General features: G+C 31.0%; 1 protein-coding gene and 1 pseudogene across 1 annotated transcript; both read left to right on the forward strand.

Annotated features, from left to right (window-relative positions):
* Positions 1-8,779: 8,779 nt before the first annotated feature.
* LOC145943927 (uncharacterized) lies at positions 8,780-9,654 on the forward strand (annotated as a pseudogene).
* A 3,616-nt stretch (positions 9,655-13,270) lies between these two features.
* Positions 13,271-14,725, forward strand: LOC145943849 (uncharacterized). Its single transcript, XM_083051720.1, has one exon. It carries the CDS (start codon positions 13,271-13,273, stop codon positions 14,723-14,725), a length of 1,455 nt encoding a protein of 484 aa, XP_082907846.1.
* The last annotated feature ends 4,644 nt before the right edge of the window (positions 14,726-19,369 follow it).

Consider the following 19,369-nt stretch of genomic DNA (forward strand, 5'->3'; position numbering starts at 1 on the left):
ATTTGATACGGATATAGTACTTGATACGGATATAGTACTTGATACGCATATCAAGTACTCGGTATAAACTAGGCTTATGCATACGCGGTGTGACTTGCAGGACCAAGACTTAAGGACAGTCTACAATGGCAGTAAGCAGTATAGAGTAAGCAGTAAGCAGTAAGCAGTATGAAATGGGAATTGCCCATTTTGTTACTCCCGGTCTTTACATCCACTGAAAATAGTATACAATGGCAATAACAAGGCTGTAGGAATAGAGAGTATACTGTTTTTAGTGGATGTAAAGACCGGGAGTAACGAAATGGGCAATTCCCATTTCATACTGCTTACTGTTTACTGCTTACTATATACTGCTTACTGCCATTGTAGACTGCCCTTAAGAGACGTGCAGGAGATGAGTGCCAGTTTCGGGACGCGCAATACGTCAAGTCGTAAGGCTTCTGCACATAGGACGCGGAAACGCTTGCCGCGCTGCAAGAAGCGAAGCGGTAGCCAATCAACGTACTGCTTTTTGCCGCGCGGCAAGCGTTTCCGCGTCCTATGTGCAGAAGCCCAACGACATGGCGTGTTGCGCGTCCCGAACTGGCCACAGTGAGCGTCGACTGTAAGGGCCCTTGCACAATGCTAGGCGATAGCGATAAGAATAACGATAGCTATAGCTATAGCACAGCGATATGGAAACAAGAATTCCAACACTAGGGAATCCATATGCCAATGCAGAATGGAATATAGGAACAGGCAACAGCGATAAATTTCCGACGAGTTGGAATTCTATATCTATTGCCTTATAGCCTACCAATCAGCGTTCAGAGTTCAGATTCTTGCCGAGATACAAGGCTGTCAGATCCGCAGTCTTCGCAGCATACTTAACCAAACGAAAACCGCATACTTATATCAATGTTTCACAAGTACTTACCAAATAATATTTAACTTACTCTAAAATCTGCTGACAAATGTAAAACGTTTTGACAGTTACAGGTTATGTACTATGTCATACGTTTGAAAAAGTGGCACGATTCTGATTGGTTGGCTTTTATTCCTATCGCGCCATTGTGCAACGGGTGGCGACAATTTTTATCACTATTTCTATTCTATCGCTATTTCCCTATAGCTATCACTATCGCCTAGCATTGTGTAAGGAGCTTAATAATAATGGCACGAAAAGATATAACCAAGGTAACGACATCTAAACTAAAGAGAGAAAGTTTCAAATGTTATATAAATTTATGTATTATACATATTAAACCAGAATTTTTTACAGCTGCCGCCTACCATTGTTACAATTAACAACGGAAATTCATTTTTCTTGCACATCGAGTTGCATCTTAGTTATGTCGCATTCGTTTTACAGAATTATTTTTATATAGAGCATCAATAGCGAAGTTGTCAGAAAGTAATTAAAGCATTTCATTTGAATATAATGTAATTTAATTTAAAGTTCATGAAAAACACGCATATATCTATGCAAATAGTGAATAAAGATAAATAAGTGGATGTAAACATGTACACACATAAATATAAATCGTATAGAAAAGGTACACATCAAAAGGAATGTAGATATTAAAATTCAATGGCATTTTTATTTGGTACATACGTCTTGGTCGCGCAATTTGTGTAATACAAATAGAAACAAAGTTTTGCTAAAAGTCATAGTCTGTCTTTAAAAAGCGTATTAAATAATAATAAAAAGCGCTAAATAATGAAAATATCGCCTGCAAACAAATATTATTTTTCATTGAATCATATAAAAATAAAAAAAATAGCAATATATAATCCTTATACCAAATACTATCCTCTATCTCCGAAAAAGGGAAAACAATCTGTAAAATAAAAATAATAAAGCGTTAATTAAAATTGTAAAAGCGTGTTAAAATTGTTGTAAGCTGATTATATTTTAATATTTATAAAATATTTTGTAGACTTACTATATATGATCACATTTTTATGTAAATAGTGTTTGTATCACCACGCCCATTACGTCCGCGACTACGTCCGCGACTACGTTCGCGACCACGTCCGCGACCACGTCCGCGACCATGTCCAGCTCGTGCCCAACGGGCAGTTTTATGTTTTGCTGTAATAAAAATTAATTCTCATTTATTATGTTATATATTATTACTTATTATTATGATATTATTATTTATTTTATATATAATATTATAAATATTTATATATATTTGTTTAATTTATTTTGACACTTTATTTGACAATTACGTTGTAAATTAACTTTTTCTTCTTGTGGAGTGGGCAGTGGTGGCTGCAATAATTGTGCAGCAAACAGTAGTGGCTGCGATGGCTGTATAGGAGGTGGTGGTGGTGGTGATGGTGGTGGCTGCGATAGCTGTGCAGCTGACAGTGGTAGCTGCAATAGCTGTAGAGCAGGCAGTGGTGGCTGCGATGGGTGTGCAGCAGGTAGTGGTGGCTGCGATGGCTGTGCAACAGGCAGTGGTGGCTGTGCTGACATTCTTGCATTGGCAGCAAGGGCAGCTGCCAATTGGCGCTGTATGTCTGCCAGTTCTGTTTTCAAAATATCGTTTTCAAAATTCTGTTTCCAGATCTAGTTCCTCGTTGGCATCCTAAAAAATAAAAATTAATAATGTCCCCCCCCCCCTCTCTCTCTCTCTCTCTCTCTGTGTATGTGTGTGTGTGTGCGTGTGCGTGTGTGTGTGTACACGGCATACTTTAAGGCTGATGGCAGAGAACTAGACGTAAGTACTTACGTCTAGTTCTCCATCAGCCTAACGAATTTATGCACATATATATAGAAATATAAGGAAAATGCAAAATTTTCAATATGTGCATAAATTCGTATGTTAAGCAATCATTAGGTGCTGTTCGCGTTGACTGAACTCGCTGCACTAGTTCAGAGGTTGTCTTTTTTGCTCTACAGTGGAAGGAAAAAGATAACCTCTGAACTAGTGCAGCGAGTTCAGTGAACGCGAACAGACCTATTGCTGTATCGTGTGTATGTACATAAATATAAGTATTATAATTATGATAAAAATAAAAACCTACTTACATTTTGCGTCTTAGCTTTTGGATTTTTTTTTGACATAGTGGTCTTGACCGAAACCTATGATTACTGTGCCATAAGAAAAGCGCGCTAGACAAAAGAGATGTGTAGTATGTGCATACTGCGCATAGACGCAGTGATGCCAGTTTCGAGACATTGGCAACAGGCAACTGCTAGTGATGCCAGTTTCGAGACGTTGGCAACAGGCAACCGCTAGTGATGCTAGTTTTAAGACGTTGGCAACAGGCAACCGCTAGTAACGTTAGTTTCGAGACGCTGGCAACAGGCAACAGGTAATCGCGACGATACTGTTTGTACGTATTGTTGGTCAATCATTTACGCAAGTTTTTCATGCGCGAAATCTAATACGGTTGGAACTTGTAATCAGATGGTGCTAATGGAGTTTTATCATTATACTGTGTGTGCTCATATCATATAGATTAAGAGTGCAAAAGTGAAGTTTGTGATACGAAAAGTATTTGTATGGATCAGGTAATTTTTAATAATAAATATGAAAACTCATAAAAAATATAATATATTATATATATACCCAGATAGCAAAATGTTAGCAGCATGTCGGCAGTATGACAGCAGATCTAATCATGACTTTACAGCAGATTCCTATCCACTGTGTCCGCAATTGATGATATTCTAGCATAGTTAGTAAGCAAAATCTGACAGCAGATTGGCGGCAGAAACCGAGCAGATCTGCACATATAGTTTGATGGCAGATTGGCGGCAGAAACCGAACAGATCTGTCAAACGCAATCTAATAACAGATTGGCGGCAGAAATCGAGCAGGATCTGCACAGTTCCTTGCCATTTGAATATATAAGTATAATAAAATTCAATATTTTTCGATGAATATAACAGATGCATAAGACGTGTTATCCGCTACTTATAATTTTTTTTTTCATAAATATGATATTTAATGTATAACATATTATATTGTATGTAGTTATATCTCACATAGCAATTTTAAATGTTCAATTTAATCTATTAATTAAATTAATAAAATAAATTGTAAAAATAATTAAATTTATATAATTTATAAAATTTAAGATATAATTTATATGAGAATTAAATTCTGCTTTATGCTTTAAATAGAAAGTAAATGGATAATTTTTCATGTATATCCTATTGATTCTAATTGTAAGAAGTTTAATATTCTCATGTTAGACTTGTTAGATATCAAAAATTAAACTGATAGAAAAATATACTTTTGTCCTTTTATTAATAGCCACGACTTGCAGACTTTATATCTATTTTTAACAGAAATTTGATTGCGAGAAAATACATCACATAGCGGTAGGTGAAGGAACTATTAAATAACTGCAAAATGCAGATCCTGTTGTCAATTTGCCATCAGATTGTGCGCGCGCAAATCTTGCTCGATTTCTGCCGTCAATCTGACACCAAACTGCGTTGCGCAAATCCTGCTCGGTTTCTACTACCAATCTGCTATGATAATTCTATACAAATCCTGCTTGATTTCTGCTACTGACTTGCTGCCAAATTATGTCAGCAGATTTTATAACATTTCTGCCAACGTTCTGCTATCATTATCTGATATAACAAGTTTTGATATAAAATCTGCAGTTTTTTTGCTGGCAAAAATATATAGCACACAGTTTTAATACATGCTCTTGACAGATTTGGCTATCTGGGTATATATGTATATAGTATAATATATATATGATATATTATATCATATGATAGATTATATGTAGTACATGTAGTATTGCGAATGTCATCTCTACAACTTTTGTTGCGGTCATTTTCCGTGAAAGTGCGTACTTCTGAAGATCATAGGATGGTCCCATTCTTTTCGAATACCCTGTATATTAATATGATATTTATAACTACTTTTTTGTTATGCTATTATCCTACTGTTTCTTTGATAAGTATATAATTATATTGAAATAAAATAAGGAAGTGAATAAAAGTTAATAAATAACATAGAAACAAGTTATAAAAAATTTATATGCATTATTTATTATTATTAGCTTTTATTTGCTTCCTTATTTTTTATCAATATTTATTTATTTATGAAAGAAATAGTAGGATGGTAGCCGTATCAATAGTAGCATACAAGAGAGAGAGAAAGAAAGTAATAAAGATTTCAAATATTATATAATTATATACTTATAAAATAAATAGAAAGATCTGCGTTTTGTAATGTTGCACTACATACATGTGATATATATGCTATTTTATATTTATAATTATATACTTATGAAAGAAATAAATGCGGATGAGAGCATAACAAGAAAGTAATTATCATTATATAATATAAAAGAAACAGTATATCATATGTATGTAGTATAGTATTGTTAAATGCAAATCGTTTTATTTCTTTTATAAATATATATTTATGTAATAATATTATTTATAATTATTTTTTTGTTACGCTACCATTTTATTATAATAATTACTTTCTTGCTATATTATATCTTACTATTACTATTTATTTTATAAGTAAATAATCAACAATTACATATTTATGAAAAAAATAGTAGGGTGATAACGTAACAAGAAAGTAGTTTTTATAAAAGAAATAGTAAAATGGTAGTGTGAAAAGAAAGTTTTTACAAATATCATTATATTATTAATACATACTTATGAAAGAAATAGCAACATCAACATTTTGCAATTATATGCAATATCATAATATTATTGATATATTATATTTCTTCCATAAAAATGGAACTAACTTTTGTATTATATAATATTATTGTTACTGTGTTACACATAGTTTAAAAAATTTACTTGGTATATATGATATAAATTTATTATTTTTATTATTCAGCGTATATTCGTGGTTTATAAAAGATTAATTAAGGTAAAATCTCTTATAATTTATATATACTTTTATTTATACAATACGCTTATTTGAAAAGCTTTCATTTTGTTTTCTTTGCATTATACGAAATTGTTTTGAATAAAAGTTATAAGATTTCGAGGAGAATATTTAGTGGTACGCAAAATAATTTACTTCACATGATTTTACATTTTTCAGATTTAGAGGTCATCGTTTTTTAAATGTACAATTTTTTGCGCCAAATATTGGGAGAAATCGATTTATGTAAGAAAATTATAATAATTCTAAATCATTAAAAGTAGTGACTTAGAAATGCCTCCATTGAAATATGACTGTGATCTCCTTAAAATTTTTTAATTGTTGTCCAAAACACTTTCGTACAATGCATAGATAAATATATCTATTATGTTTATAGCTTTAAAAAAGTACTTAATTTTTTTATTTAAAATTTATATTAATTATTTCTTTATTAAAATTATTTTCAAAAGATTTTTTATTAGCATTTTAATAAAAAATAATCTGTTCAATTAAAAAAATAATTATATATATATATGTATATACACATATACATATAAAGTATTTTATTTTATTCCAACAGTTAAATCTGTGAAATAATTAGTGTTTTATAAATTATTACACACGACTTAATTTTGTGTTATTAATTGTGTTTATTTTCTTGTTACTTATGTTTTAATATAATATAATATTAAATGTAAATAAAAAGTACTAAAAAAATTATTTGTATATACACATACATATAGTGTCTCAATTTAATTCGAATATATTTAAATTTAAATATGTTTTTTATTTTTATATCGCTAGTAAATTAATCAACAGGGTAGTTAAATTAATCGACCACACTAGCCAATGAATTTGTCTAAGTTATTACTTTATCGACCATATGGTTGTGGTCTTTATAAAGTATAACTTGAAATTATTAATTACAAATTTTTCATAAGTGAGAAAAATATTGGTCCGAAAGTCGCTGAATCGGGAATCGAACCCGAGTCTTTCGCTTTCCGGGCGACTGCTCTTACCTCTAAGCTATTCAGGGTCTGAATAGCTTAGAGGTAAGAGCAGTCGCCCGGAAAGCGAAAGACTCGGGTTCGATTCCCGATTCAGCGACTTTCGGACCAATATTTTTCTCACTTATGAAAAATTTGTAATTAATAATTTCAAGTTATACTTTATAAAGACCACAACCATATGGTCGATAAAGTAATAACTTAGACAAATTCATTGGCTAGTGTGGTCGATTAATTTAACTACCCTGGTGATATTTAAATTTAATAACTATTGAAAAACGCGTTTTAAATAAAAGTTGGTTAGTCTTAATAGATTTGCAATATCTTATTATATAAAATGTCATAAGATGTAAGATATAATTTAATTAATAGTAAATATAATTTTTCTATTAAGCCTAGTCTACAATGGCAGTAAGCAGTATAGAGTAAGAAGCAGTAAGCAGTAAGCAGTATGAAATGGGAATTGCCCATTTCGTTATTCCCGATCTTTACATCCACTAAAAACAGTATACAATGGCAATAACAAGGCTGTAGAATAGAGAGTATACTGTTTTTAGTGGATGTAAAGACCGGGAGTAACGAAATGGGCAATTCCCATTTCATACTGCTTACTGCTTACTGCTTACTCTATACTGCTTACTGCCATTGTAGACTAGGCTTTAAGCCCACTTTACACGATCTATAATTCGCGACAGAATTCGGGACAGAATTCTATTTATAAATTTTATGCATCGTATAATACAGAAATATGAATAGAAAAGACGCATGAAATATGCGCAGTGTATAAATACTCGTGATTGGTGAATTGTATTATAAATGACATAAACTACAACTTAACCTTTCGTATTTGATGAATAATTTAAAGAAGAAAAATATACATAACAATGTCTTGGTCCCGGGAGCAAGTTACTTGTTTATTAACTGAATATAAGAAATATCCTTAATTAAAATAAAAATTAAACATCCATAATTTACACCAAATATTTTTTTTACGTTTATATACGAAGTTTACGTTTATTTCTACGAGCAAATATAGCTATAATTGTGGATGTTATTGAAACTGATGTTAACATTAAAGAATTCTCCATAATATACTTATATTTACATATATTCTTCATACCATGTCATATTTTTTAATAACCTAATTATGTCAAAGAAAGAAACAATCGAATATTTTATACATAATTTTAAATAAAATTATGATTCGTGTAACGCAAACATTTTTTCTCATAAATAATTATATTCATAATTTGATATATAAAATTATAAATAGAATTCTGTCTCGAATTCTGCCGCGAATTATAGATCGTGTAAAGTGGGCTTTATATGCATTACGGAGTAATAAAATTAAATTTTAATTTATGATTAAAGTGGTTTCAAGATTAAGAAGAAGAAAAGGATCAAGAAAAAAATATCAAGAAAAGAAGAAAGAAGATTAAGAAAAGAAGAAAATCAACATCGGGTGTCAAGTGGCAGTAAAGGTAAGTATAGTTTTAATCACTATTTATTTATTTTTTTTAAGGCTGCTGTGCGCCTACAAACAGTGGCTACTGTGCGCCTATAAAAAGAGGCTGCTGTGCGCCGAAACAAGGCTGCTGTGCGCCGATACAAGGCTGCTGTGCGCCTATGAAAAGAGGCTGCTGTGCGCCTATGAAAAGAGGCTGCTGTGCGCCGATACAAGGCTGCTGTGCGCCTGTCAAAAGCGGCTGCTGTGCGCCGATACAAGGCTGCTGTGCGCCGATACAAGGTTGCTGTGCGCCTGTCAAAAGCGGCTGCTGTGCGCCGATACAGAATACTGTGTTTATAATAAAATTGTTATACGAAATATAAAAGTAAAACTAGTCTATATAAAGTAAAAAGTCTATATAAAGCTATATAAAGTTTATATAAAGCGTTTACCTTATACATATACATATGAAAATGTCTGTAAAGACAAACAAACAAATAGTCCTAATGCCTAGAGAAAAAGATATAATTATGCAAGGCAAATGGTTAACCGATATACATATGGAACATTTTGACAATCTTTTAAAAAATTGTTCAGATTATAGACCTGTCGAAACGTGGCGATTACAACTTCCTGATTCTATTCAGGCTATGCCAATTGATAAAAAACATATACAAATATTATATAGTTCGTCAGGTCCATCAGATGGACATTGGGTGTGTAGTTATTACGATACAAAAAAAATATTTATTTATGATTCATTAAATAATAAAAAATTGCATAGACAACATGAACAATTCTTGAAAAAATTATTTCCAACATATAACTTTGAAAAAAAATCTGTCAAATTTCCTACTGTACAATACCAAACGGTAGCGATTGCGGGGTTTTCGCAATTTCATTGTTATTCAATATTAAACCCGAAAAAATAAAATATGATCATAGTTTAATGCGTTTGCATTTAATTAAGATTTTTGAATCTAATGTTATTGAGCATTTTCCACAAGATCCATAATATGCTCCTCAAAAGGTGCTTCCATTAGCAGTAATAAATGTAAGAAAGACTGAAGCAGACCGTATACGTACTATACGTCGATGTGAGACGGAACAACAAAGTTTGAATCGTTTAGAAAAGCAACGTCATATTTACCAATCTAAAACAGAATTAAATATTCAATTACAATTAACGGAAAATGCTTTAAAGGATTGCATGAAAACAAACAATGATATTTATGAAGAAACTAAGCAGCATGATTTGGAAAATCACTGCGTAAATAAACGTGCACGCTATACAGAAGATTTAGAAAATAATCAGGCTCAAAAACATGATTCATATAACAAGATTTAGAGAATAATTGCATTGAACAGCACGATCTATATAAACAGAGCTTTAAAGATAGACGCGCTAAACGATGTGATCGTTATAAACAAAATTTAGAAGATAATCGCGCTAAACAACGCGATCGATATCGACAAAACTTAGAAGATAATCGCGCTAAACAGCGTGATCGATATAAACAAAATTTAGAAAATAATCGTGCTAAACAGCGCGATCAATATAAACAAAATTTAAAAGACAATCGTACTAAACAGCGCGATCGATATAGACAATATTTAGAGGATAATCGCGCTAAACAGCGCGATCGATATAGACAATATTTAGAGGATAATCGCGCTAAACAGCGCGATCGATATAAACGAAATTTAGAAGATAATCGCGCTAAACAGTGTGATCGATATAAACAAAATTTAGAAAATAAACGCGCTAAAAAGCGTAATCGATATCAACGAAACTTAGAAAATGAACACGTTAAAGATCGATATCGATATAAACAAGATTTAGAAAATAAACGCGCACAAAAGCGTATGCGTTATTCGAAAAACTTTGAGCATGAACGAGATAGACAAAAAAGATTGGATCCTAATCACAAATGGCTTTATAATAAGCGATATTATCAGACAAAAAGACAAAATAAAATCAAGACAAAATCTACACTTGAAATAAAATGTAATATAAGAAAATTATTAAAAAGTATCAACAATTCTGGTCGAAAAACACCATAAAACTTCGTAATTGTTCAGAAATATTTATAAAAAATATTATTAAAAAAATTTGTATTAAAGATCATATTGAGAAACGATTGAAAGCCGAAAAAATTGTACGTTGGTGCATGTGTATTAGAAAAAATTATATTCGCAATATATACAAAATGTTAAGTTTGATTAAAAAGAAATCAGAAGTGTATTTGACTCTTGTCGCAGATTGTTCTACAATTGAAGACAAATTAACTGCGCTATGTGGCGAATCTAGACATACAGCCTCATCTGAAAATTATTTCATTGAGTCTACATATTATCATACTGTAAGTCCATTGAAACCTTTGGTAATAAATGCAGAAGGAAAAGTAGTAAATATATTACCATTAATAACAGAACGAGCTAAAAAATCTTGGTCGTGTAATACTTCAAACTGTAAAATTAACGATCCGCTTTTAATTGACCGTGATCAGAAGTCTCTCGAAACCGTAGATACATGTACTTTAAAGAATGTACCAATGATGTGTAATACTTCAAACTGTAAAATTAACGATCCCCTTTTAATTGACCGTTATCAAAAGTTTCTCGAAACCGTAAATACGTGTAATTTAAAGAAGGTACCAAAACTGATGCAAAGTATTCATAAATGTACTATGAAAACTTCAAATGAGAAATTGGGTCATATGCGTAGCTGTTATATAGATTTAACACTTTGCAAAGGAATGTTTCTTCCAGTTCAATTATTATCGCCTCATTTTCCAAAAGTAAGATATATGAAGCGTTTAATTTACCAACTTACAGTTTTTTATAGAAGGTTGGAAAATATAGATTATGCATTAAATCATGCTGATATGAACACATTGAATGAAATTGTGAGTTCTGCACAGGAAAAAGTAGATATGTATAGACATAATAAACGGACTGATACAATTTTGAGTGATGATGATATTATTTTTAAGTATAGTAAAGCATTTAAAGCCTTGACTAAACGCTCAGTGGACACACCACGACATGTTTGCGTATCGTGCGAGAGATTGTGTTATAAAAAAAATGTTTCTAAAGTCAATAGTCTTCAGACACAAATACATATTCAAATTTGGAGAGATTTAATGACGTATGTACAACAACAAAAAGTTGATGCGCAATATATATGTAATTATTGTGCAAGCAAATTTCGTAAGGGCTTAATACCTGCATACTGCGTCTTAAATAATCTCTTTACAAATCAGGTGCCTGAAGTAATATTATCTCTTAATACATTCGAAAAATTCTTATACAGAGAGCTAAAGCGTTTCAAACTGTCCTCAAAATGGGAACTGTTATGAATAAAAAGTTGCCTCAAAGACACATGGTACCAAAAGTTAAAGGTAGAACATTTCATTTACCACTTCTGTTACAGGAGACATTGAATAAATTATGTTCTAATACTGATCCAATAAATATTAATCATGAATTATATATATTAATTAGAGGTATCCCGACAAAATCAAAGATTATTTGGGAAGAGGTAATTGATGTTAAAAAAGTATTTGACGCTTTAACGTGGTTAAAGAGCAACAATACTTTATACTCTCATATTATATTGCCAAATAATCACAATGATTTACGTTTACCAAAATGTAAAAATTCTGAATTCCAAATGGAAGAGACAGAAGATAATACAGAAGTGGCTGATGATGAGACTAAATTATTAAATGATCCGATAGAAGAGATAAAAAATGATACATTAGAAGACCAACGAAAAGCAATGTTAACTCAAGTTACTAATGCTGAAAACGATGGCTATTACGAACAATATACTATCTATCCCTTATATGAAAAGAAAGCAAATAAAACTGCGACAGCCTTGTATCAAATGTTAAAAATTCAGGACTTGCCTTTGAATAATCGTGAGCAACATTTAGATTTAATGTGTTTTCCAGATTTATATTCTTCTGGTATTAATGGACAACGTGAGATTAGACAGGTTAAACTTCATGATCATGAATTTATTAAATGTCGTTTGACATCTAAACATCCACAGTATAGATTAAATCAACAATACTTATTTTATTTATTGAACGATGCAAATATGCGTCAATTAAGTCGTGGAATTTTTCATAAAATGAATGTAACTAATCCGCGAGTTCGTTATACAGCTGCAGAATACTCAGACGCAATGTCGAAAGAATTGTTGGAATCTAATTTGAGTACAATATGTGCCACACTTCGAAATACGGAGCAATATTGGCGTAGACAGAGAAGTGATTTAAATTGTATGACACAGCATTATGGGCCTGCGACATGGTTTTTAACACTAAGTCCAAGTGAATGGTTATGGGAAGATTTAGGTGAATATATTCGTGAAGTAAATGGATGGCATGACGCTTCCTTAAGCGTTAGCGTACTCATTGCTAGAGATCCTGTATCAACATCCAGGTTTCTCGATAATAAGTTTCGGGCAATGCTTGACTTTATCAAGTCCAAAGATCATCCAATTGGAGAAGTAACGCACTATTTCTGGCGACGAGAATATCAAGGTAGAGGTATACAACATTTTCATTTATTAATTTGGATTAAAAATGCATTGATTTTCGGTGAATCTACTGTGGAAGAAGTCTCCAAATTTATTTTACAACATATAAGCTGCAAAATGCCGGATAAAAATATTTCGCCATTATTATACAGTCGTGTTGATACGCATCAGACATATACATAACGATTATTGGCTTCGCTCTAAAAAAGTAGGACGTAAAGTTATTCGTCGATGTCGTTTTGGATTTCCTCGTCCCGTTACTGAAACTTTGAATATGAGAGATGTGGCAACTTCGATAGCAGGTAGAAAACAATTGAAACATAAAAGTAGACTTTATGATCTTCCTCGAACGGATAATGAAGTTAATATAAATGACTATAATCCTGTTCTTCTTACTGCATGGGAAGGTAATATGGATATACAATTTATTGGTGAAAAATCATCGCTGCTTACCTGGTATGTTACTAAATATATGAATAAAGCGGGAAAAAGTGAATTGTCTGAGACTATTCTTGATAGTAAGGATAACAAAAACAAATCATTAGCGAATCATCTTTGGAATATTGCTTTGCGATTTACTAATAATAGAGAATGTGGAGCTCTCGAAGCTGCTGATACATTGTTAGGTATTCCTTTGCATGGAACTGATCGAAATACAACCATCACATGGTTAGATGTTAATCAAATACGATATACAAAATTAAAAAGTCGCAGAGAAATTGAAGCTCTTGATGCTGAATCTACCGATATATTTTATCAATCTTTGATAGATGATCATTATCCACATAGACCAAACGAACTAGAAAATACGTCTCTTTATGAATTTGCACAGTGGTACGATATCTCGAAGATCAAACCGAAAAATAAGTATATTGAATATTATAAAATAGGTAATGGTTGTTATCTTAAACGGCGACAGCGCGGATATCTTATTAATCATTACAGATATAATGTTAATACACAGCCGGAAAATTATTTCTTTGCGTTATTGCTTATGTTTAAACCATGGCGAAAATTAGAGGATCTTAAAAATGAATGCGATACTTATGCCGAATCGTTTCACAAAGTAAAACTGCATCTTGTAGAAGCATTGCAATATCATGAAAGATTAGAAGAATTGCAAAAAGCATTTGAAACTGCAAAACAGTTAGTTCAGCAATGCTTAGATGACGATTTACAAAAAGAGCAGTCTCAGGATGATCCTGAAAATGCGATAGGTATTCAAAATATAGAGGCTGGTGAAGCAATGCAAGATTTTAAAGATCTTGGTGATAGAGCGATTCGAGAAATTGATGTATCTGAAATGATAGTAAAATTAAATACGGATCAAAAACGAGTATTTGATAAAGTTATCAATGTTGTAGAGTCCGATAAATCAATAATACGATTATATGTTACCGGAGAAGATGGTACTGGAAAAAGTTTCTTAATCAAGACTATTAAATGCTGGATAAAACAAAATCTCAACAAAGATACTGTTGTAGCAGCACCTACTGGTATAGCAGCATTTAATATAGATGGTTTGACAGTTCATAGATTGCTTCAATTACCCGTTGAACATGGTCAAACTCCTAAGTATAAACAATTATCTGATCATGTATTGAAAGTTTTACGAGCAGATCTTAAAGATGTTATTCTTTTTGTAATTGATGAAGTGTCAATGATATCTAATTTGACTTTAATATATATACATCTTCGATTGTCTGAGATTTTTGACACTAGTGATTGCGATGATGGTTGGTTTGGTGGAAAGCATATTCTTTTATTTGGAGACTTGCTTCAATTACCTCCTGTACGCGAAGATCCTATCTTTATACATTTATTAGATAAAACAATTGCTATATCTTGGTTCTTTAAATGCTGTTAATTTATGGATTACATTATTTGAGTATGATGAATTGACAATCAATATGCGTCAGCAAGAAGATGATTCTTACCGTGAGTTATTGTCGCGAATTCGTATAGGTTTAGTGACAAAATCTGATTGTAAAATTCTAGAAAGTAGAAAACTATCTTTCAAAGCTGATTCTTTCGAATCTAGATTAAATGAATTATGTGATTTTATTAACAGTTTACCATCGGACACTGTTTGTTTATTGCCAACTTGTAATATGTGTAATGTCCTTAATGATGCAATGTTAAGTCGCATTGTTTCCAAAGAAATATTATTAATTGCTCAAGATACGATTGAATGTATATCATATGTAAAAAAGAAAGTATTAAAAGTATTGTCAAATAACGATGATGATAATTCTCGAACAGCTGGGCTTTCAAAACAAATTACAATTAAAATTGGAGCAAAAGTTATGATTCGGCGTAACATCGATGCTAGTTTGGGTCTTGTAAACGGTACAATTGCTAAAGTAATTTCAATTGTACGAGAAACGTCTACTGATGACGTAGAAAAGATTAAACTTCTTTTACCATCAGGTTTAGAATGTGAAATTGATAGAGTAAAAGTTAAATTTCAGGTATTGGATAGAGCGTATGTTATACGAAAACAATTTCCATTATCTTTAAGTTATGGCATCACTATTCATAAAAGCCAAGGATTAAGTTTGCAAAGTGTTGTTACGGATATTGGCAACTCTGTATTTAGTTGTGGTCAAGTTTATGTTGCCTTGTCGCGAGTAACATGTCTGGAAGGATTAGATTTAATTAACTTTGATCCTTCAGCAATAGTTGCTAACGATGAAGCTATTATTGAATATAATCGTTTAGAACGGATACACAATCCAAAAGCAACAATGATTGCTGTGTCAAAAGAACGCTGTCATAAAGTGAAAGATGTTCTATGGGCGTTACCAAAAGTAGTTGCTTCTGTTAAAAAATCAAGTTCAGATCAAAAAATTCAAGGTATTGCTTCAAATCGAAGAATTCAAAGCACTGCTTGGGTTATACATGGTTTTCAGAATACAGACAAAGTTTCATGTTATGCAAATACAGTATTGCAATGTTTATTACATTTAAATGTTATTAGGCAACAGCTGATTAATTGCGACAAAACACATGTTTTACGTTTATTAATACATCGATATGAAAATGGAATGCGTAATCTAAATAAATATGCAATACGGCAATGTTTAGGAGAATATTTTTCGAGCATCGTAAAACGAAATGCGTATGATTTTCTTACGGCACTTTGCGAAAAATATGATTGCATAAGAAATTTGATACAACATCAGGTAACTTCTACCAAGCGATGCAAAACATGTGGCAATACAAAAACTATTGTTGAAAATAATATTGCTATTTCAATTTCCCTTGATAATTTAAAGGAAAAAAGTTATAATCTTAATGATTTATTAAATGCTACGTTTTCACATTGGTTTCACTTACACAACAAATCATGTGAATATTGTACTGGAACTGATAAAATATTTAAAAATGAAGTAACATTAACAAGAGAAATAATTGTTATTCGTTTAATACAATTTTTATCACAAGATGGTAAATTAATAAAAGCAAAACACAAATTTAACTTATGTGCTGTTCCAACAACTAAAGTATTAATAGCGGGTCAATTGTACAAGACGATGAATGTTATACTTTATGATGGTTCGTGCACCGATGAAGGTCATTATATAAGCATATGTAGAGAAGGACTATCTAATATTTGGATCGAAATTGATGATGCGCAAGTTAAAAAGAGGCAGTGGCCTAGAGGTGCTAAAGATGTTTATATAATATTTTTACAAAAAATTGCTAATAAATAATAAAAATTCGATATAAAATAAACTTCTAAAATTCTCACTAAATAGATTTTTATAATATTAAACTTATGATTAATATTTAATTAATCATTTAATATTGAATTTTGATCAGTCCTATATAAAAGAATGTATCGTAATGTATTAGCAATTTCATGACAACGCTTTATATTCTGCATTATTCGTAAAATGCAAAAAAATATTTTTTACATAAATGGTCAATAATTTGCCTTTACTACTAAAAATGGAATGATATAACACACTTTTCGCTTTGTTTATATTTAATAATGAACTAGATAAGCATAGCAACGATTATTTATCAATGGACTTACAATTAGAGGTATAGATTGTGAATAATAAATATATTTTTAATGACATATTAATCTATAAAAATAATGATATGAAAAAATTCCAACAATTGATAAATAAAAATCTATAAAAATATTTTAATTAAAAATGGTTGTACAAAATAATTGTTTTTATCTATAGTAAGCAAGGAGGACCGTCGTATTTTGAAATATGACGGGGGTGGTGGCGGATTCTTTGCTTATTTATTTAAAGATGTTTATCATATACAAAAATGAATGATATCCCTATAAAAACTTACCTTTAAAAAAAACGTAAAAAAAGGCGCCTAGTATAGGCACGCCAGTAGTGAAAAATTACCCAATGCAAACCCATGTAGAATCGTATGAAAAATTACTCATTGCAAACCCATGTAGAATTGTGTGAAAAATTACTCATTGCAAACCCATGTAGAATTGTACCTAGTATGGGCACGCCAGTAATGAAAAATTACCCATTGTAAACCCATGTAGAATCGTGTGAAAAAAATTATCCATTGCAAACCCATGTAGAATTGTGTGAAAAATTACTCATTGCAAACCCATGTAGAAAATCGTATAAAAATTATTCATTGCAAACCCATGTAGAATCGTACTACAAAAGTAATGATATAAAAAAAAATTGCGCGCCAAGTGAAAGTAGAAACTTGCAGTGGAAAATTTAAGTTGCAAACCTATATAGAATCGTATAATGAACCAATAAAAAATTTAAGTTGCAAACCCATGTAGAATAGTATAATTATAGAGACCTTTCTTCACGCTAGAAATTGCAAACCCATGTAGAATCGTATAATTATAAACCTCTCTTCACGCTGAAAGTTGCAAATCCATGTAGAATCGTATAATTATAGACCTCTCTTCACGCTGAAAGTTGCAAACCCATGTAGAATCATAACAAAAAAATAAGACAAAACACATAAAAAACAGAATTAAAAATTAATACAAACATTAAAAATTAAAAATTTATGCAAAAATTATTTAAATTAATACAAATAAAAAAAAATAAAAAAATTTTAACTAAAAAAACTAGGCACTGCTAAATTTCAAAATTAACTTTAGCATATTGTTTAATTTATAATATCAAATTTATTATTAATATTTAATCATTTAATTTCGATCTGTCCTATATAAAAGAATGTATCGTAATGTATTAGCAATTTCATGACAACGCTTTATATTCTATATTATTCGTAAAGTTAACTTTAGCATATTGTTTAATTTAGCAGTGCCTAGTTTTTTTAATTAAAATTTTTTTATTTTTTTTTATTTGTAATTTAAATAATTTTTGCATAAATTTTTAATTTTTAATGTTTGTATTAATTTTTAATTCTGTTTTTTATGTGTTTTGTCTTATTTTTTTGTTATGATTCTACATGGGTTTGCAATTTCCAGCGTGAAGAGAAGTCTCTATAATTATACTATTCTACATGGGTTTGCAACTTAAATTTTTTATTGGTTCATTATACGATTCTATATAGGTTTGCAACTTAAATTTTCCATTGGTACAAGTTTCAACTTTCACTTGGCGCGCAATTTTTTTTTGATATCATTACTTTTGTAGTACGATTCTACATGGGTTTGCAATGAATAATTTTTTATACGATTTTCTACATGGGTTTGCAATGAGTAATTTTTCACACAATTCTATATGGGTTTGCAATGGGTAATTTTTTTCACACGATTCTACATGGGTTTGCAATGGGTAATTTTTCATTACTGGCGTGCCCATACTAGGTACAATTCTACATGGGTTTGCAATGAGTAATTTTTCACACAATTCTACATGGGTTTGCAATGGGTAATTTTTCATACGATTCTACATGGGTTTGCATTGGATAATTTTTCACTACTGGCGTGCCCATACTAGGCGCCTTTTTTTACGTTTTTTTAAAAGTCTATATACACTGGACTGTATTACATACATCCGTTGTCTTTATACGACTCTTAATAATAATTGTCATCAGTACAATTAAGAATTCAAGAAGAAAAATCCATCCTTCTTTATTTTAAATCTAGACCTAAAGGGCTTGTAGCACGGAAGCGGCTCATTAGATGAAGATCTGCCCATTGAGACATTTGTTCAGAATGATGAGAACTACAATATATCCAAAAATTAGCCAAATCTGCAGAAAGACATTTTCCCATGAGAATGGTGCGGGGTCTATATATTTAATATTTATGTTCATTATTTATTATTCAATATTTAATTGTACATTTTTCTGAATAATACTATTTTAAATTATTGAAAAAATATATTCAGAGTTTAATATTCTATTTTATCTCTTTAACTATTATTATTTACTTCTTTAATTAATTTATTATATATAACTGTGTGTCTTCTCTTCTTCAAGAATTCTTCAAGAAAAGGAAACCGAAGACTTCAACAGGAAAGGATAAAAGAAACTCAAACGAAGAACAAGGAAAGGATAAGAGTACTCTGCGTTGATACCACTGCTT

This window comes from Prenolepis imparis, unplaced genomic scaffold, assembly GCF_030444845.1.
Source record: "Prenolepis imparis isolate NDT839.2.m4 unplaced genomic scaffold, iyPreImpa1.0 SCAF_12, whole genome shotgun sequence".
In the NCBI taxonomy this organism is placed as follows: domain Eukaryota; kingdom Metazoa; phylum Arthropoda; class Insecta; order Hymenoptera; family Formicidae; genus Prenolepis; species Prenolepis imparis.